General features: G+C 40.9%; 1 protein-coding gene across 1 annotated transcript in view; it reads right to left on the bottom strand.

Annotated features, from left to right (window-relative positions):
- LOC117528778 (testisin-like) overlaps positions 1-16652 on the bottom strand; it is a 79963-nt gene extending 63311 nt beyond the window's left edge. Inside the window, exons 1-2 of the mRNA XM_034191403.1 lie at positions 16577-16652; positions 13360-13628 (exon numbers count right to left, since the gene is read on the bottom strand). Of these exons, the coding sequence (XP_034047294.1) occupies positions 13360-13628; positions 16577-16602 (295 nt within the window). The 5' untranslated portion in view covers positions 16603-16652. The remainder of the gene's footprint in view (positions 1-13359; positions 13629-16576) is intronic.
- Between the last annotated feature and the right edge of the window lie 5142 nt (positions 16653-21794).

Genomic DNA, 21794 nt, shown 5'->3' with positions numbered 1-21794 from the left:
GTAGGGTCTGTTCTCCAGTTCCTCAAGACACATCAGGGAGTCCTCATCTACCCCGATCAAAAGAAATTTCCCACCCTCTTGGGGTTGGGTGTGGAGGAGTCACCAGACCTCCATGCAAAGGCCTGGATTCTGCCTCTGGAGTCTCTGCAAAACAATCCCGGACTCCTACAGGGAACCAGGAATGAATACAGAAACTCTCCTGAGTGTCTTGTACCCTCTTACCTAGGAAGGTATGGCCCTCCCACTCAGTAACTGCCAAAACAGTTCTCATGAGCCAGTCCTGTGAAGACTTAGCGCAGGTTACCCAAAATGCCCTGTGCATGAGTCCAGACTCACTAAACTGGGGTGTCTCCTCTTCAGAGGGCACCCATCTAGCAGGTTTACAAGACCAGCCCGAATGTGCTCGGCCTCAGCATTAGTGAGATGTCTCGACTGGTCGTCACGAGGATAGATAACAACCTGCAAGTCTCCCCCCATTGCCAGAGATATGAGAGTTCTTGTTCGTTTCTTTGTGGGCTGCTGAGCACTCCCCGGTGTAGAGTCAACAGCCCATTTTTGCTTACGCTCATCGGGCGTGACAACTTTACCAGGGGTGCCCTGTGAGGAACCAGGAGAAGGCGCAGTGTCAGCTTCTGCCTCCTAAGAAGCGGGTGCTGAAAACTGACCTCCAGGGAGAGCCCTTCCACACCTTCCAACAATGGATGGATTACATGCTGGTTAGGTGAACTGGAAACTTTAAATGACAATAGGTGTGAGTGAATGAGTTTGTCTGTCTACATGGGGGCCTAAAATAGCCTGACATCTTGTCCAGGGTGTACCCTACGTTACTCCCCATGACTGCCGGGATAGGCTCCAGCCCTCTCGGGACCCTTGGTTGGAATAAGCGGGTATAGAAAATCAATGAGTTAAAGAATCTTGAACTACAGGGTCACATTCAGCTGTTTGAACCATATCAATAGCTTTGTGGTACACTGTAGTTATAGTTATCATTAGCAGTAATATACTTATTAAAAATTAAATTATGATTCTCGTCAGAAGTAATGTAAATTAAGTTCCTGTGGTTTCTGTCTTTTTTTCACTCAAGGTCACCATAACAGTTCTAAGAGGATCTGCATGCTGATTTGGCACAAAGTTTACACCAGATGCAACTCCATGCTACATGGAGAATGGGCAGCAGTGGTCTTGAACCAAGAACTTTCTGCTATTTTGACAAGTGCACTAACCACATGGCACCAGCCTGTCTGTCAGCAAAAGTAATGTACATATTAAAAATCAAATAGTCGCAGACCGTGAACACTGTACTTCATTCAAGAACATTTCAGTTAATTTCAGTTCATTTCTCTTCAGTTTCTCAGATATTTCAAACACACCAGACAACATTCATGAAAAGCTTGTAAATCTAGAAAATTGTGTGTAAATCCATGAGCGCAGTGAATTACCATAAATAATGCTGTAAAAATGACAAATGTTGTGCCGCACCCATATGTGTCGGAAGTGTCCTATTAAGACACAAAGATCTGTGCCACTAAGGAGGTACTTTTTAAAGAAGAAGAAAAAGTTGTTGATGTGATGGCATCCTATCAAAGGAACACAGAAGAAAGCCTGTAATTGTTGACAGTGAAAAAAATTAAATTGAGATTTTCTAAAGTACGAAACGGAGAAAACGACAGACGTCGTCACAGAAAATAGGACATTAGAGTTTAATCCATCCATCCATTTTCTATACCTGCTTACTCCAATGAAGGGTAATGGTGAGCTGGGGCCTATCATTGGGCACGAGGCAGGGTACAGCCTGGACAGAATGCCAGTCTGTCACACGGCCACATACAGACAGACAAACACACTCACACCTGCACACACACCTACGGACAAATTGAAGTTCAGCTAATTTGCATGTCTTTTTTTATGGGAGAAGGCGAGAGGAACCATAGGAATCCCACACAAACACTGGGAGAACATGCAAACTGCACATAGAAAGGTGATTCCACTATCTTTTTGCTGTGAGCAACAGTGCTAACCACTAACCACCCAGCTGCCAATTAGAGTTTGATGTAAAAATGAAACTTAAACAAAAAGATCTCACATCTTCATACATTGTCATTCTTCTTCTTCACATCAACCTCAAGTCTTCAAGTCTCTATCACTTTGATAACGGAATATTACAGACAAGTGTTTTTACAGTGTGAGGTGTCAATAATTGGAGAAAGGACTACAACTCATCTCCCCCAGCTCAAAATAGCAAAAATGTCCTTGAGGTGTAGATAAACTCAGACACCAAAAAGATGCTGCAAAAATAAAAGCATAGGAGTCTCTGGAAAATTGTAATTATTCACTGGTAGCAGGAGTGGTCACAAATACTCAGTGGTGGGCACAGATAACCAAAAAACTAACTTCGATAACAGATAATCAGATAACTGAAAAGTTATCTTTTATAAAGCTAAACTGATAAACCACCCAAAAATGTATTGGAAGTTACAGATAACCGATACATTCCAGTATTGGCTCTGGTATACTTGCAACTACTAAAAAGCGGATTTTGTGTTTTAACACCATGATCACTTCTGTTAGCATCAAAAGTGACCACAGACCCAAACAATGAGTCAGCACTTCTGGCTTTCAGCATCCTGCCCCCTGCTGGAAGCTCCTGTTTACTACATGGCTTCCAGCACAGAAGCAAGCTAAGAGGAGCCACAAAGCACAACTCTCTACTCAACCATAACGCTGCCGTCAGGCGTAGGGCTCGGAAAATAAAGCAGTGTTGAGTTATGGTTTGGTGTATAAATAAAATAAATACTGATAGAATAACTCCATTAATGTCAATTCTGTCATTTGTACAAAGTTAAAGTGGATATGACAACTAAAGAATGAAATATGAATATAAATATCAAAATATACATACAGTATAGTAAGTTGAAAGTGGTTTTAATTATTATCATTGAAAAATAAAGTTTGTACAGTTTCTCAAAAGTGTGTTTCTTGGAAAGCGCGCTGGCAGTGTTCCATCAGTGGTCACTTGTTGCCGTGACGTCACAATGTGTAGAGTCCCGTCTTTGTCTGTTAGATTAACAACAGGAACAGATGGACCTCAGCATGGACAGTGACGAGATCGAGAACTTTTCTGACTCCTTTTCAAGTGTGGATTATTTCTGACTCAGATCCTGAGTATGTCGCAGCAGTGATTAGACCCTACAAATTTGAAGCAGTATCTTTCAGACGAACATTCAAACCAGGAGCATTCTGGCAGCGAAAATAATGCAGACGGTGTTTATGGCGGAGCCGAAGCAGAGGCAAGAGACGTGCCAATTCCAATGGATTTTGAAAGGCTGCAGAATATGGAATGGTAAGGGAGGCTTTGATTTTTGTTGCTACTGTTTATAACACTAATTATAGCATTTTCGATTCTAGCGTCTGTTTGCTGCCTTTATTATGGTTCCGGAGCCGCAACAGTGTAGCTACTACTTGCGGCCCAGTGTCATTACCTTCGGGTTTTTGCCGTTTTCAAGTGCCTGGCATTGCATTCATCCATGTTCAGTTACGTTATTTTCATGAAAGAATAGGAAATAAACGGCAAAAGTTTCGAAAAAGATCGCCGAAAACAACAGTGAACATGCCGCCGCCATGTTTACTATGTATTGCACTGATATTTTTACAAGTTCCTTGACCATTTCAAGATTATTGTGAACATTTTATTTGGGGTTGACATTTTATGTGTTCCTGTGAGCGGTGAGAACATGGAGACGGTAGAGGAAAGTGTCTGCTGTCGGGAGCAAATGCGTGTGTGCGTTCGTGCATTGCACAACACCACAGCTTTCGATCAATCTGCCTGGACTTGAAAAGGCTAAAACCTTTCACCCTTGTGTTTGTGCAATATGCTGCGACACACTGGTCAGGCATATCGACAAACAAGTCCCTGAGAGCTGTGTTTAATGAAAGTTTCTGCTGCTAAAAAAAGTCAATCAATCAATCAATCAATTTTTTTATATAGCGCCAAATCACAACAAACAGTTGCCCCAAGGCGCTTTATATTGTAAGGCAAGGCCATACAATAATTATGTAAAACCCCAACGGTCAAAACGACCCCCTGTGAGCAAGCACTTGGCTACAGTGGGAAGGAAAAACTCCCTTTTAACAGGAAGAAACCTCCAGCAGAACCAGGCTCAGGGAGGGGCAGTCTTCTGCTGGGACTGGTTGGGGCTGAGGGAGAGAACCAGGAAAAAGACATGCTGTGGAGGGGAGCAGAGATCAATCACTAATGATTAAATGCAGAGTGGTGCATACAGAGCAAAAAGAGAAAGAAACAGTGCATCATGGGAACCCCCCAGCAGTCTACGTCTATAGCAGCATAACTAAGGGATGGTTCAGGGTCACCTGATCCAGCCCTAACTATAAGCTTTAGCAAAAAGGAAAGTTTTAAGCCTAATCTTAAAAGTAGAGAGGGTGTCTGTCTCCCTGATCTGAATTGGGAGCTGGTTCCACAGGAGAGGAGCCTGAAAGCTGAAGGCTCTGCCTCCCATTGTACTCTTACAAACCCTAGGAACTACAAGTAAGCCTGCAGTCTGAGAGCGAAGCGCTCTATTGGGGTGATATGGTACTACGAGGTCCCTAAGATAAGATGGGACCTGATTATTCAAAACCTTATAAGTAAGAAGAAGAATTTTAAATTCTATTCTAGAATTAACAGGAAGCCAATGAAGAGAGGCCAATATGGGTGAGATATGCTCTCTCCTTCTAGTCCCCGTCAGTACTCTAGCTGCAGCATTTTGAATTAACTGAAGGCTTTTTAGGGAACTTTTAGGACAACCTGATAATAATGAATTACAATAGTCCAGCCTAGAGGAAATAAATGCATGAATTAGTTTTTCAGCATCACTCTGAGACAAGACCTTTCTGATTTTAGAGATATTGCGTAAATGCAAAAAAGCAGTCCTACATATTTGTTTAATATGCGCTTTGAATGACATATCCTGATCAAAAATGACTCCAAGATTTCTCACAGTATTACTAGAGGTCAGGGTAATGCCATCCACAGTAAGGATCTGGTTAGACACCATGTTTCTAAGATTTGTGGGGCCAAGTACAATAACTTCAGTTTTATCTGAGTTTAAAAGCAGGAAATTAGAGGTCATCCATGTCTTTATGTCTGTAAGACAATCCTGCAGTTTAGCTAATTGGTGTGTGTCCTCTGGCTTCATGGATAGATAAAGCTGGGTATCATCTGCATAACAATGAAAATTTAAGCAATACCGTCTAATAATACTGCCTAAGGGAAGCATGTATAAAGTGAATAAAATTGGTCCTAGCACAGAACCTTGTGGAACTCCATAATTAACTTTAGTCTGTGAAGAAGATTCCCCATTTACATGAACAAATTGTAATCTATTAGACAAATATGATTCAAACCACCGCAGCGCAGTGCCTTTAATACCTATGGCATGCTCTAATCTCTGTAATAAAATTTTATGTTCAACAGTATCAAAAGCAGCACTGAGGTCTAACAGAACAAGCACAGAGATGAGTCCACTGTCCGAGGCCATAAGAAGATCATTTGTAACCTTCACTAATGCTGTTTCTGTACTATGATGAATTCTAAAACCTGACTGAAACTCTTCAAATAGACCATTCCTCTGCAGATGATCAGTTAGCTGTTTTACAACTATCCTTTCAAGAATTTTTGAGAGAAAAGGAAGGTTGGAGATTGGCCTATAATTAGCTAAGATAGCTGGGTCAAGTGATGGCTTTTTAAGTAATGGTTTAATTACTGCCACCTTAAAAGCCTGTGGTACATAGCCAACTAACAAAGATAGATTGATCATATTTAAGATCGAAGCATTAAATAATGGTAGGGCTTCCTTGAGCAGCCTGGTAGGAATGGGGTCTAATAAACATGTTGATGGTTTGGATGAAGTAACTAATGAAAATAACTCAGACAGAACAATCGGAGAGAAAGAGTCTAACCAAATACAGGCATCACTGAAAGCAGCCAAAGATAACGATACGTCTTTGGGATGGTTATGAGTAATTTTTTCTCTAATAGTTAAAATTTTGTTAGCAAAGTCATGAAGTCATTACTAGTTAAAGTTAATGGAATACTCAGCTCAATAGAGCTCTGACTCTTTGTCAGCCTGGCTACAGTGCTGAAAAGAAACCTGGGGTTGTTCTTATTTTCTTCAATTAGTGATGAGTAGAAAGATGTCCTAGCTTTACGGAGGGCTTTTTTTATAGAGCAACAGACTCTTTTTCCAGGCTAAGTGAAGATCTTCTAAATTAGTGAGACGCCATTTCCTCTCCAACTTACGGGTTATCTGCTTTAAGCTACGAGTTTGTGAGTTATACCACGGAGTCAGGCACTTCTGATTTAAAGCTCTCTTTTTTAGAGGAGCTACAGCATCCAAAGTTGTCTTCAATGAGGATGTAAAACTATTGATGAGATACTCTATCTCACTTACAGAGTTTAGGTAGCTACTCTGCACTGTGTTGGTATATGGCATTATCAATCAATCAATCAATCAACTTTTTTCTTGTATAGCGCCAAATCACAACAAACAGTTGCCCCAAGGCACTCCACATTGCAAGGCAAGGCCATACAATAATTATGAAACACAGTCTACGTCTAAAGCAACATAACCAAGGGATGGTCCAGGGTCACCCGATCCAGCCCTAACTATAAGCCTTAGCGAAAAGGAAAGTTTTAAGCCTAATCTTAAAAGTAGAGAGGGTATCTGTCTCCCTGATCTGAATTGGGAGCTGGTTCCACAGGAGAGGAGCCTGAAAGCTGAAGGCTCTGCCTCCCATTCTACTCTTACAAACCCTAGGAACTACAAGTAAGCCTGCAGTCTGAGAGCGAGGCGCTCTAATGGGGTAATATGGTACTACGAGGTCCCTAAGATAAGATGGGACCTGATTATTCAAAACCTTATAAGTAAGAAGAAGAATTTTAAATTCTATTCTAGCATTAACAGGAAGCCAATGAAGGGAGGCCAACACGGGTGAGATATGCTCTCTCCTGCTAGTCCCCGTCAGTACTCTAGCTGCAGCATTCTGAACCAACTGAAGGCTTTTTAGGGAACTTTTAGGACAACCTGATAATAATGAATTACAATAGTCCAGCCTAGAGGAAACAAATGCATGAATTAGTTTTTCAGCATCACTCTGAGACAAGACCTTTCTGATTTTAGAGATATTGCGTAAATGCAAAAAGGCAGTCCTACATATTTGTTTAATATGCGCTTTGAATGACATATCCTGATCAAAAATAACTCCAAGATTTCTCACAGTATTACTAGAGATCAGGGAAATGCCATCCAGAGTAACGATCTGGTTAGACACCATGCTTCTAAGATTTGTGGGGCCAAGTACAATAACTTCAGTTTTATCTGAGTTTAAAAGCAGGAAATTAGAGGTCATCCATGTCTTTATGTCTGTAAGACAATCCTGCAGTTTAGCTAATTGGTGCATATCCTCTGGCTTCATGGATAGATAAAGCTGGGTATCATCTGCGTAACAATGAAAATTTAAGCAATACCGTCTAAGAGAGAACATTAGAGAACATAAAGAAGGAATCATATCCTTAAACCTAGTTACAGCGCTTTCTGAAAGACTTCTAGTGTAATGAAACTTATTCCCCACTGCTGGGTAGTCCATCAGAGTAAATGTAAATGTTATTAAGAAATGATCAGACAGAAGGGAGTTTTCAGGGAATACTGTTAAGTCTTCTATTTCCATACCATAAGTCAGAACAAGATCTAAGATATGATTAAAGTGGTGGGTGGACTCATTTACATTTTGAGCAAAGCCAATTGAGTCTAATAATAGATTAAATGCAGTGTTGAGGCTGTCATTCTCAGCATCTGTGTGGATGTTAAAATCGCCCACTATAATTATCTTATCTGAGCTAAGCACTAAGTCAGACAAAAGGTCTGAAAATTCACAGAGAAACTCACAGTAATGACCAGGTGGACAATAGATAATAACAAATAAAACTGGTTTTTGGGACTTCCAATTTGGATGGACAAGACTAAGAGTCAAGCTTTCAAATGAATTAAAGCTCTGTCTGGGTTTTTGATTAATTAATAAGCTGGAATGGAAGATTGCTGCTAATCCTCCGCCCCGGCCCGTGCTACGAGCATTCTGACAGTTAGTGTGACTCGGGGGTGTTGACTCATTTAAACTAACATATTCATCCTGCTGTAACCAGGTTTCTGTAAGGCAGAATAAATCAATATGTTGATCAATTATTATATCATTTACCAACAGGGACTTAGAAGAGAGAGACCTAATGTTTAATAGACCACATTTAACTGTTTTAGTCTGTGGTGCAGTTGAAGGTGCTATATTATTTTTTCTTTTTGAATTTTTATGCTTAAATAGATTTTTGCTGGTTATTGGTAGTCTGGGAGCAGGCACCGTCTCTACGGGGATGGGGTAATGAGGGGATGGCAGGGGGAGAGAAGCTGCAGAGAGGTGTGTAAGACTACAACTCTGCTTCCTGGTCCCAACCCTGGATAGTCACGGTTTGGAGGATTTAAGAAAATTGGCCAGATTTCTAGAAATGAGAGCTGCTCCATCCAAAGTGGGATGGATGCCGTCTCTCCTAACAAGACCAGGTTTTCTCCAGAAGCTCTGCCAATCACTCAGACAGCCAGCAATTCAAGGAGAACATGCGGCTAAACACGTCACTCCCGGTCTGATTGGGGAGGGGCCCAGAGAAAACTACAGAGTCCGACGTTTTTGCAAAGTTACACACCGATTTAATGTTAATTTTAGTGACCTCCGATTGGCGTAACTGGGTGTCATTACTGCCGACGTGAATTACAATCTTACCAAATTTACGCTTAGCCTTAGCCAGCAGTTTCAAATTTCCTTCAATGTCGCCTGCTCTGGCCCCCGGAAGACAATTGACTATGGTTGCTGGTGTCGCTAACTTCACATTTTGCAAAACAGAGTCGCCAATAACCAGAGTTTGATCCTCGGCGGGTGTGTCGTCGAGTGGGGAAAAACGGTTAGAGATGTGAACGGGTTGGCGGTGTACACGGGGCTTCTGTTTAGGGCTACGCTTCCTCCTCACAGTCACCCAGTCAGCCTGCTTTCCCGGCTGCTCGGGATCTGCCAGGGGGTAACTAACGGCGGCTAAGCTACCTTGGTCCGCACCAACTACAGGGGCCTGGCTAGCTGTAGAATTTTCCACGGTGCGGAGCCGAGTCTCCAATTCGCCCAGCCTGGCCTCCAAAGCTACGAATAAGCTACACTTATTACAAGTACCGTTACTGCTAAAGGAGGCCGAGGAATAACTAAACATTTCACACCCAGAGCAGAAAAGTGCGGGAGAGACAGGAGAAGCCGCCATGCTAAATCGGCTAAGAGCTAGTAGCTACGCTAAGCTAGCGGATTCCTAAAAACACGCAAAGTGAATAATGTGTAAATAATTTAGAGGTGATTCAGCAGAAGGAGTGAATCTAGATCTAGATAGTAATCTAGATAACTAGATCAATCTAACTGCGCAGATTTAACAGATACAGAAAAACACCACTGTGCTCCGGAACAGGAAGTGATACAATACCGCAGTGAGAGCCAACCACCAGTAGAGGCAAGCAAGAGGGGATGAAAAGATGAAAAGTGCAAACAACGGCCGCCAGGCGCGCAAGCGATACGGTCTACACGTAGTGACGTATTTCAGGCTTGGTGCTCAGCGGGAAGCTAGTCACAGGGCATGCACATTTTTCAGTGGCGGGACATTCAAATGTTATATATAACGGGAGAACCGCGTCCACTTTCCCAAAATGCTTAGGTTGACCGAATTATATAACCTTTGTTACATGTAATAAGTCTATGTTGTCTTTAAGTGTCATATCCACTTTAAAATGTAACATATATCTTTTAATGTTGAATAATGCACTAATTCTGAAGTTTTGTAACAAACACAGACAGATCGATAAGGATTATGGGTAAAATGTGCCTCTGCTAACACTGATTGGTTGACTCATTCATTCTATGTAAACCAACACGCTAATGTGAGGTGTGTCATGTGTTTACAGATAAATGTGCTTTTGTAAAATATTCCATTTTTTTATTTGTAAAAAAAAATGGCATTTTCAAAAAAAAAAAAAAAGCCAAGTTGTAATTAGATAACTGTCTGATGTAACCGGTGTCAAAAATAAATTGAACATTGCCATGATCTACTGCTGCCAGATGTTCAGTACTTAAGCTGGGTTTACATTGTGCGAGTTTTGGCCCTTTTTCAGCTGATTTTTCATTTGTGCGAGAATGTTTTAGATTGCACCGAGTTTCAGGCTAATCGCCTGCCCTGCATCGTTTAGTGTACATGGAGTAACGAGCTGCATTTAACATCTCACGGCCACCTCCTGATCGGCAATCGTATGGTCAGATAAAGATCAAACCTGTTTGATATTGTGGTCGGCCGTCGTGACTTAGTCTGACTTAGTGCTTAGCTCAGATAAGATAATTATAGTGGGCGATTTTAACATCCACACAGATGCTGAGAATGACAGCCTCAACACTGCATTTAATCTATTATTAGACTCTATTGGCTTTGCTCAAAAAGTAAATGAGTCCACCCACCACTTTAATCATATCTTAGATCTTGTTCTGACTTATGGTATGGAAATAGAAGACTTAACAGTATTCCCTGAAAACTCTCTTCTGTCTGATCATTTCTTAATAACATTTACATTTACTCTGATGGACTACCCAGCAGTGGGGAATAAGTTTCATTACACTAGAAGTCTTTCAGAATGCACTGTAACTAGGTTTAAGGATATGATTCCTTCTTTATGTTCTCTAATGCCATATACCAACACAGTGCAGAGTAGCTACCTAAACTCTGTAAGTGAGATAGAGTATCTCGTCAATAGTTTTACATCCTCATTGAAGACAACTTTGGATGCTGTAGCTCCTCTAAAAAAGAGAGCTTTAAATCAGAAGTGCCTGACTCCATGGTATAACTCACAAACTCGTAGCTTAAAGCAGATAACCCGTAAGTTGGAGAGGAAATGGCGTCTCACTAATTTAGAAGATCTTCACTTAGCCTGGAAAAAGAGTCTGTTGCTCTATAAAAAAGCCCTCCGTAAAGCTAGGACATCTTTCTACTCATCACTAATTGAAGAAAATAAGAACAACCCCAGGTTTCTTTTCAGCACTGTAGCCAGGCTGACAAAGAGTCAGAGCTCTATTGAGCTGAGTATTCCATTAACTTTAACTAGTAATGACTTCATGACTTTCTTTGCTAACAAAATTTTAACTATTAGAGAAAAAATTACTCATAACCATCCCAAAGACGTATCGTTATCTTTGGCTGCTTTCAGTGATGCCGGTATTTGGTTAAACTCTTTCTCTCCGATTGTTCTGTCTGAGTTATTTTCATTAGTTACTTCATCCAAACCATCAACATGTTTATTAGACCCCATTCCTACCAGGCTGCTCAAGGAAGCCCTACCATTATTTAATGCTTCGATCTTAAATATGATCAATCTATCTTTGTTAGTTGGCTATGTACCACAGGCTTTTAAGGTGGCAGTAATTAAACCATTACTTAAAAAGCCATCACTTGACCTAGCTATCTTAGCTAATTATAGGCCAATCTCCAACCTTCCTTTTCTCTCAAAAATTCTTGAAAGGGTAGTTGTAAAACAGCTAACTGATCATCTGCAGAGGAATGGTCTATTTGAAGAGTTTCAGTCAGGTTTTAGAATTCATCATAGTACAGAAACAGCATTAGTGAAGGTTACAAATGATCTTCTTATGGCCTCGGACAGTGGACTCATCTCTGTGCTTGTTCTGTTAGACCTCAGTGCTGCTTTTGATACTGTTGACCATAAAATTTTATTACAGAGATTAGAGCATGCCATAGGTATTAAAGGCACTGCGCTGCGGTGGTTTGAATCATATTTGTCTAATAGATTACAATTTGTTCATGTAAATGGGGAATCTTCTTCACAGACTAAAGTTAATTATGGAGTTCCACAAGGTTCTGTGCTAGGACCAATTTTATTTACTTTATACATGCTTCCCTTAGGCAGTATTATTAGACGGTATTGCTTAAATTTTCATTGTTACGCAGATGATACCCAGCTTTATCTATCCATGAAGATAGAGGACACACACCAATTAGCTAAACTGCAGGATTGTCTTACAGACATAAAGACATGGATGACCTCTAATTTCCTGCTTTTAAACTCAGATAAAACTGAAGTTATTGTACTTGGCCCCACAAATCTTAGAAACATGGTGTAAAACTGAAGTTATTGTACTTGGCCCCACAAATCTTAGAAACATGGTGTCTAACCAAATCCTTACTCTGGATGGCATTACCCTGACCTCTAGTAATACTGTGAGAAATCTGCTTTTTTGCATTTACGCAATATCTCTAAAATCAGAAAGGTCTTGTCTCAGAGTGATGCTGAAAAACTAATTCATGCATTTATTTCCTCTAGGCTGGACTATTGTAATTCATTATTATCAGGTTGTCCTAAAAGTTCCCTAAAAAGCCTTCAGTTAATTCAAAATGCTGCAGCTAGAGTACTGACGGGGACTAGAAGGAGAGAGCATATCTCACCCATATTGGCCTCTCTTCATTGGCTTCCTGTTAATTCTAGAATAGAATTTAAAATTCTTCTTCTTACTTATAAGGTTTTGAATAATCAGGTCCCATCTTATCTTAGGGACCTCGTAGTACCATATCACCCCAATAGAGCGCTTCGCTCTCAGACTGCAGGCTTACTTGTAGTTCCTAGGGTTTGTAAGAGTAGAATGGGAGGCAGAGCCTTCAGCTTTCAGGCTCCTCTCCTGTGGAACCAGCTCCCAATTCAGATCAGGGAGACAGACACCCTCTCTACTTTTAAGATTAGGCTTAAAACTTTCCTTTTTGCTAAAGCTTATAGTTAGGGCTGGATCAGGTGACCCTGAACCATCCCTTAGTTATGCTGCTATAGACGTAGACTGCTGGGGGGTTCCCATGATGCACTGTTTCTTTCTCTTTTTGCTCTGTATGCACCACTCTGCATTTAATCATTAGTGATTGATCTCTGCTCCCCTCCACAGCATGTCTTTTTCCTGGTTCTCTCCCTCAGCCCCAACCAGTCCCAGCAGAAGACTGCCCCTCCCTGAGCCTGGTTCTGCTGGAGGTTTCTTCCTGTTAAAAGGGAGTTTTTCCTTCCCACTGTAGCCAAGTGCTTGCTCACAGGGGGTCGTTTTGACCGTTGGGGTTTTACATAATTATTGTATGGCCTTGCCTTACAATATAAAGCGCCTTGGGGCAACTGTTTGTTGTGATTTGGCGCTATATAAAAAAATTGATTGATTGAATTGATTGATTGGAAAAAATTTGATGTTGGCTTTGTGACTCACCTGTTTCACTGATCATCCCCCACCCAGTGACATAGCTGTCTGTGCCGGTGTTGAAGGTGCTGCCTGACGCTGACAGGCAGACTGGCAAAATGTAGGTTGTGAAAAACACGGTGTCTGAGAGCTCCAGGAGGCTAATGTCATTGGTGAAGCCACTTGAAAGATAGTCAGGATGCTGAATGATCTGTGCTACAGATCGAGACACCTCGTTCGGGTTGAACCCCTGTTGAACCAGACGACCCAGATACACAGTCCACTCACTCTCTGTGGTGCTGAGAATGAGAACAGGTAGTGAGTGAAGGATGTGTCTCATTACCAACGTGTCACACATGAAATATCTCATGATGGGTAAAAGCAAAGAGCTCTCTCAAGATCTTCACAACCTTAGTGTTGAAAAACATCCTGATGGTACTGGTCACAGAAGGATTTCTAAACTTCTCAATGCTCCAACCCTAACCCCATCATCTGGAAGTGCAAAGAACATTTCACCATAAACTGGCCACAACCAGGTGCTAATCGCAAGATGCCTGATAGCAGAGTCAAAAGAATAATCAATAGCCAAGGACCACGTCAGAAAGACCTGGGATTAGCAAGTACAACTGTGTGAAAGAAAACAATAAGTAATGCACTCAACCACCACGGCCTGTGTGCACACTCACCAAGACTCCATTACTGAAGAAAAAGCATGTGTAGCTCATTTAAAGTTCACTACACAACATTTAGACAAGCCTGTGAAATACTGGGAGAATATAGACGACACTAAAATTGAACTCTTTGGATGCCATAATACACAACATGTTTGGAGGTCAAATGGCCCTGCACATCACCCCAAAAACACCACACCAACAGTGAAGCTTGGAGGTGGAACATTATCGTGTGGGGCTGTTTTTTAGCATACGGCACTGGCAAATTTTATATAACTGAAAGATGATTGGAAAATGTACCGAGACATTATTGATAAAAAAAAAAAGTCTGCTGCCATCTACAAGGACGATGAAAATAAAATGAGAGTGGGCATTTCAGTAAGACAATGATCCCAAACACACAGCCAAGGTAACTTTCAATTGGTTTGGGGGAATGAAAATAAAGCTGTTAGAATGGTCCATACTGTCCGGGCAATCATCTGAACTGAATCCAAGAGAAAATCTATGGAAAGAACTAAAGATCAGAGTTCACAGGAGAGGTCCACGCAACCGTTAAGATTTAAAAACTGTTTGTGTGGAAGAAAGAACCAAAATCACACCTGAGCAATGCATGAGACTATAGTTTCTACATACAGGAGGCATCTTGAAGCTTCACTAGCAACAAAGGTTTTTGCACGAAGTACTAACTAAATTCCAGTAAGTGTGTTCAATACTTTTTCCCTGTGTCATTCCATTTTATTACACATAACTTAATTTCTTTACTTATTTGTTTTGGTTTCTTTTGGTATGTGAGTATTGTTTCTGGTGAATATTTCATGACAATGACACTTTTAGAAATATATTTACTGAGAAAAACAGTGATGTGTATTTTACCTGCTGTGTGTGTGTGTATATATATATATATATATATATATAAGTATTATAATAAGTATAAGTATATTAATAAGTATTTGAACACCCTGCGGTTTTGCAAGTTCTCCCACTTAGAAATCATGGAGGGGTCCGAAATTTTCATCTTAGGTGCATGTTCACTGTGAGAGACATAATCTAAAAAAAAAAAAAAAAAAAAAAAAATCCGGAAATCACAATGTATGATTTTTTTTAAATAATTTATTTGTATGTTACTGCTGCAAATAAGTATTTGAACCCCTACCAACCAGCAGGAATTCTGGCTCACACAGACCTGTTAATTTTTCTTTAAGAAGCCCTTCTTCTGCACTCTTTATCTGTATTAATTGCACCTGTTTGAACTTTTTACCTGAATAAAAGACACCTGTTCACACACTCAATCAATCACACTCCAACCTGTCCACCATAGCCAAGACCAAAGAGCTGTCTAAGGACACCAGGGACAAAACTGTAGACCTGCACAAGGCTGGGATGGACTACAGGACAACAGGCAAGCAGCTTGGTAGAAGACAACAACTGTTATGATTATTTATTAGAAAGTGGAAGAAACACAAGATGACTGTCAGTCTCCCTTGGTCTGGGATTCCATGCAAGATCTCACTTTGTGGGGTAAGGATGATTCTGAGAAAGCTCAGAACTACACAGGAGGACCTGGTCAATGACCTGAAGAGAGCTGGGACCACAGTCACAAAGATTACATTAGTACCACATGATGCTGTCATGGTTTAAAATCCTGCAGGGCAGCAAGGTCCCCCTGCTCAAGCCAACACATGTCCAGGCCTGTTTGAAGTTCACCAGTGACCATCTGGGTGATCCAGAGGAGGCATGGGAGAAGGTCATGTGGTCAGATGAGACCAGAATACAGCTTTTTGGAATCAACTCCCATTACCATGTTTAGAGGATGAGAACAACCCCAAGAAAACCATCCCAACCGTGAAGCATGGGGGTGGAAACATCATACTCTGAGGGTGCTCTTCTGAAAAAGGGACAGGGCGACTGCACCGTATTGAAGGGAGGATGGATGGAGTCATGCATTGCATGATTTTGGCAAACAACCTCCTTCCCTCAGTAAGAACATTGAAGATGGGTCATGGCTGGGTCTTCCAGCATGACAATGAACCCAAACACACAGCCAGGGCAACTAAGGAGGGGCTCCGTAAGAAGCATTTCAAGGTCCTAGAGTGGCCTGGCCAGTCTCCAGACCTGAACTCAATAGAAAATCCTTGAAGGGAGCGGAAACTCCAAACCTGAAAGATCTAGAGAAGATCTGTATGGAGACGTGGACCACAATCCCTGCTGCACTGTGTGAAAACCTGGTGGAAAAACTACAGGAAACGTTTGTCCTCTGTAACTGCAAAAAAAAAAAAAAAAAAAAAACTGTACCAAATATTAACATTGATTTTCACAGGTATTGAAATACTTATTTGCAGCAGTAACATACAAATAAGTTATTAAAAAAATCATACATTGTGATTTCCGGATTTTTTTTTTTTTTTTAGATTATGTCTCTCACAGTGGACATGCACCTAAGATGAAAATTTCAGACCCCTCCATGATTTATAAGTGGGAGAACTTGCAATATCGCAGGGTGTTCAAATACTTATTTTCCTCACTGTATATATATATATATATATATATAGATGTATATATAAAGTTGAACTGCTCACCCTGACGTGCAGTGAGCTGCAGTCATCACCCATTGGTTGTTTATAAGGGATCCTCCACATGTATGCCCTCCTGGCTTGTGCAGACTAGCCTGCCAGGGCCATCTGCCTGCAGCAGTATCTTCGCCTCCAACAATCCTGCTGTTCAAAGTGGGCCTTCCACAAACTACAAGAAACCACATGCATAATGAAAAATCACTGTATGGGAATAGACAATCATACTCAGTATGTAAAACAGGTACTGAAATGTGCACAGATCATTTTCTTTGTTACCCTGAATTTTTGCTGAAATTCGACACTTAAAAAAATTATGTTTGATAATATTGCACATAAATGATCAAGTACATGGGTGATTCAAGAATTATTGCACTTATACAAGAATGTTTAAGTAATGTTGCACATAAGAAGAAAACTGTTACTTTAATGATCTGAGTGGTCTACTGGGAACAGGGCTGGTTGTGGAGTCTGACAGCAGCAGGATGAAAGGACCTTTGGGTGGAGCAGTCTGTCACCGAAGGAGCTTTCCAGTGCAGTCAGGGTGTCACTCATCGGGTGGGAGGTGTTCTCCAGCAGGAATGACAGCTTAGCCATCATCATTCTTTCTCTCACCTCCTGCTCTGAGTCCAGAGGACTTTCCAGGACAGAGCTGGCCTTCCTAATCACTTTGTCAAGTCTCCTCCTCTCCACAGTTGTGATACTGCTGCTCCAGCAGACCACTCTGTAGAAAATGGCTGATGCCACTACAGAATCAAAGAAGGCCCCCTGCAGTCCAAAAGACCTGAGTCGCCTCAGCAGGTAGAGTCTGCTCTGGCCTTTCTTGTAACGTGCAGTAGTGTTGTTTGACCAGTTCAGTTCATTGTTTAGGTGAACACCAGGTACTTGTAAGAGTCCACTATCTCAATATCTGTTCCCTGGATCTTCACTGGTGTTGGTTGAGAGCATCTGTCGAAACCCACCACCAGCTCTTTGGTTTTCCCCACATTGGTCTGGAGGCAGTTCCGCTGACACCCGTCCGCAAAGGTCCTGATAGATAGATAGATAGATAGATAGATAGATAGATAGATAGATAGATAGATAGATAGATAGATAGATAGATAGATAGATAGATAGATAGATAGATAGATAGATAGATAGATAGATAGATAGATAGATAGATAGATAGATAGATAGATAGATAGATAGATAGATAGATAGATAGATAGATAGATAGATAGATAGATAGATAGATAGATAGATAGCATCTTTCTGTTGTATTCGTGGATGCCCCAAGTTTCATCCTGGATCATGGCTTTAACACTTACTAATCCTTGTCCTTCACAGTTCAAGGTGTTGGAGTTTGAAATCCTCTGTTCAATGTATGGAGGCTTCCTGTCTTGACATCAGTGGCATCTGTCTCCTCCTGTGGCCACCTTATTATCCAATGACTGGTAGGGTGTTTGTATGGATGGCTCTGATCTTATTCCTAACCCTGAGCTGGCTTTTCAGCACCTGTCTCACCTTCTGCAGGTATTTGGCTATGGCTGACCTTCTTGCATCTACTTCATGGTTCCCTTTGGCTTGTGGGATTGTCAGGTACTTGTAGCTGTCCTGTATGTTCACTATGATACCTTCTGGCAACTCCACCCCCTCAGTCCGGATCACCTTCCATCTCTTTGATACCATTCAGCCACACTTATTCAGTCCGAATGACATCCCAATATCCTCACTGTAGATAATGGTGAAGTGCACTTGTTTCGAGTGCAGAATGTTCCCGGTTCAAAACTCACCCCTGCCCATTCTCTATGAAATACATGAAGTTGCATCAGGAAGGGCATCTGGCATAAAACCTGTGCCAAACCAACATGCAGATATACTTCAAGTCTGTTGTGGTGACCTCGAATGAAAACAACTGCGCAGCCAAAGGGACTTTCTTTAGCTAATGATGAAGTGGGGCAATGCTTCACTCACTCTTGGTGTACGACTTGATGTCATCTATGTACTTGAGGTAGCTGATGGTTACTTCACTCCTGAATTTATATCCATATCCACTTTTTGTGATGAATGGGCTGAGGAGGTTAAGGCCTATGCAGAACAGCAATGTGTACAGTGCATCACCTTGGTACCTTCCACACTTCATGGCGACTTGTGCAATTGCCTTCGAGTTGGCCTCTAGTTATGTCTTCCAAAGTCCCATTGAGTGTCTGATGAAGGTGTCCGTGCACTGTTAGCCTTGTATAGTGCCAAACACTCCAGTATCTATGTGTGGGACATTGACTCATTGGCTTTCTTGTAGTCAGTCCAAGCTTTGCTCAGGTTGGTTGACTTTAGTTGTACATCATTGAGGCAGGATGCCAAATTAACACCCAGGAATGGATTAATTTTCCATGTAAAGGTCCACACCATTAAAGGTCCTTGGACTTTGTAATTGCAAACCAAAATGGATATAACTAAAGTAACTTTAACGTGAACATTCTAACAGCCTTAACACTTGCAGGTTAGAGAAAGGGTTTTTTTTTTAAAGGTTTTAGCCAAGGTTGATGTAAAACTATGTCTTAAGCTGTACTGACAATTCTGTCCAACCACAGTCTAGCAGATTCTTAAAACATTTCCTTTATGTCCTTCCTCCCTCCCTTTCTTTTTTTTTTTTGCGGGGGGTGGGGGGGGGGGGGTGAAATATAGGCAATATGGAAGTAGGAGCTTTGACTTACCTTTGATTTGTGAGAAAGATCCTGAAAAGCAGAACATAGAAACTTCTTTCAACAAGACTCCAGTGAAGATTGACTTTTATGAAGAATGTGGATTTAGAATATGTGACATTTTTCTTCTCAGGTTTTATTTACAGCTATTTCATACAAACTATAGTGTTAAATCAGTGGATGTGGTTCATGTTGGAACAATTAAAACTGTTTTGATGCTCTGAGACTAAACATCAGGTTAGTTCAATTTATTCAGACAGAAAAACATAAAACACAAAGTGGGAGACAAAAACTAACAAGCAAAAGTTGATGATGTTTATCAAACAAACAAACATTGAAATCTGATTCATTTTATCCATCCATCCATCCATCCATTTTCTTCCGCTTTATCCGGAGTCGGGTCGCAGGGGCAGCAGCTCAAGCAAAGCCGCCCTGACCTCCCGATCCACACACACCAGCTTTATTACTAGTCTACTACTAAATTACTACTGAAGATATAAAGATATACAGCATATTCCAACTGCAGAACTGCAGTATTTTTCTGTGTATTCATTACATGTGTGATGGTGAGGGAAAGAGTGTGTGTGTGGGGTGGGGGGGTATCTCAGCATCCAGTGGATTAGTCAGTAGATTTGAACCCAGGATCACTGACATATGAAAGTTGATGTTTAATGTACTTTAATGCACACAGTATTTACACACTGTTCTTATCCAGTTTGGACCAAACTTGGTAGACTGACTGAGTGTCAGCCATGAATAGAGAATTATTTGAGAGTGAGAAAAATTTGGGCTCAGAGATTATATGTTTGTTTTTTTGTTGTTGTTGTTGTTTTCACCATAACCATTTTTATATGTTCAATGGTAAAATGCTCCCTTTTGGAAGTCTTTTAACAAATTTTGTAAAAACTAGCAACACACAAATTTAACTTTGACTCTTGAGAGACAATTACATCATTGTTACATTCTCAGTCATCATAATAGTTTCCAAAAGACAAAAACATCATAGACGATATAAGAAATGTATTGTGCAAACAATTTAAATGCAGTATGGACAATGCCTGTGAAGGTGGGGTGGTGGCAAGTAAATAGTAAATAAATGGTAAATGGACTGCATTTATATACAAATATTGTGAACAAGCTTTTCCATCTGATGCAGATGGAAAAGCTTGTTCACAATATTTGTTTGGAGGGGAGCCACAGGGGGGTCCAGACTCAGAGTTACAAGCACACTGGCCCCACCCTCAGAATTGTCATTGTTTAGTTCCTCATTCTCTTTCCTTCTTTCCCTTTGTGTTTCTCAGCCTCATGTCTCATCTCAACCCAGTAATGAAACTATGACTCATTATCCATAAACATAAAAGCTCAGTCAAATGTGTTATGACCTATAAATATGTAACTAAATGTTAAAAATGATTCTACTTGTTGGTTCGGTAGAAGACAGATGTTTAATGAACCGTATTCAGAACTTATGACTTTCAGATTTAGCCTCATCAATTTGATATTATTTTCCTGCTTTTTTGGGTAGGTGGTGCCCCTGATGTATTTAATTAAATGTATTATTTATTAATTAAATATTCTGTTGATTTAAACACACTACACTATGATATCCAGTGATGAGTACCAGCCCAGTAGGACTCATGACCTATAGTGTACAGGATTTTATTTGTTACTGTTAAAAAAGTATTTATTGATTGTACTAGACTTTGTTAAGGGTTGTTCACACATAACACGAAAGACGCAGAAACCGAACGGAAATCAGTGAACCAAACATGAAAACATGAAATGGGGACCCATGAACCATCTACCTGCTAGCGTGAGGGACGCACAGTCACACAGGCGTGCACGACACATCGGCAACGGTTTCACAGTGCAAGCAGCTGGAACATGTTGCTGGACATGTTGCACAAAATAAAATAAATCCTGCTGTATAATTAGTAAAAATCACTGGGTTGAATGTCAATAAAAATCAAAGGGGACGCAATACAGAACCATGCAGTTAAATAAAAAATAAATGCCACTTGCAAGTTTCGAATGTGCAGTGTACAAAAGCTCAGATTACCAGACAGAAACTTTACCACTGTGCTACAATCACTGTTTTATAACAGGAGTGTAAAATGCCTAAAATCAAGGATATAAACATATTTTAAAAAGAGAGAAAAAAAGCACCGTAATTCTGCTGTGGTGGTGGGTGGGGGACGACGACACCACAAACCATTTGTGTTGGGGGCAGATGACGACGACACACTCCACACACCACACACCACTTGTGTGTGTGTGGCGAGGGGGATTCGGCACAGTCACACAGGATTCGGCACAGTCACACCAATGTGTGTTGCTACGTTACGCCACACTCGTGTCACACTTAGACACTTTCACAGACAGACATGAATGAGTTAATCTCTTCAGCATCTCATCAGCTCTTCAGCATCTCACCATGGCTTTTACGTTCTTCAGATTTTTTATTTCAGTAAATGCTTCTGGGGAGCATTAGCATGGCTAAAAACTTCAGCTTCACTCACCCAGACCCCCCAACTACGGTCCTCTTA

Source organism: Thalassophryne amazonica, chromosome 16 (assembly GCF_902500255.1).
Source record: "Thalassophryne amazonica chromosome 16, fThaAma1.1, whole genome shotgun sequence".
Taxonomy (NCBI): Eukaryota; Metazoa; Chordata; class Actinopteri; order Batrachoidiformes; family Batrachoididae; genus Thalassophryne; species Thalassophryne amazonica.
Note: the sequence above shows the minus strand (reverse complement) of the source record. Positions and strands in the feature narration are given on the sequence as shown.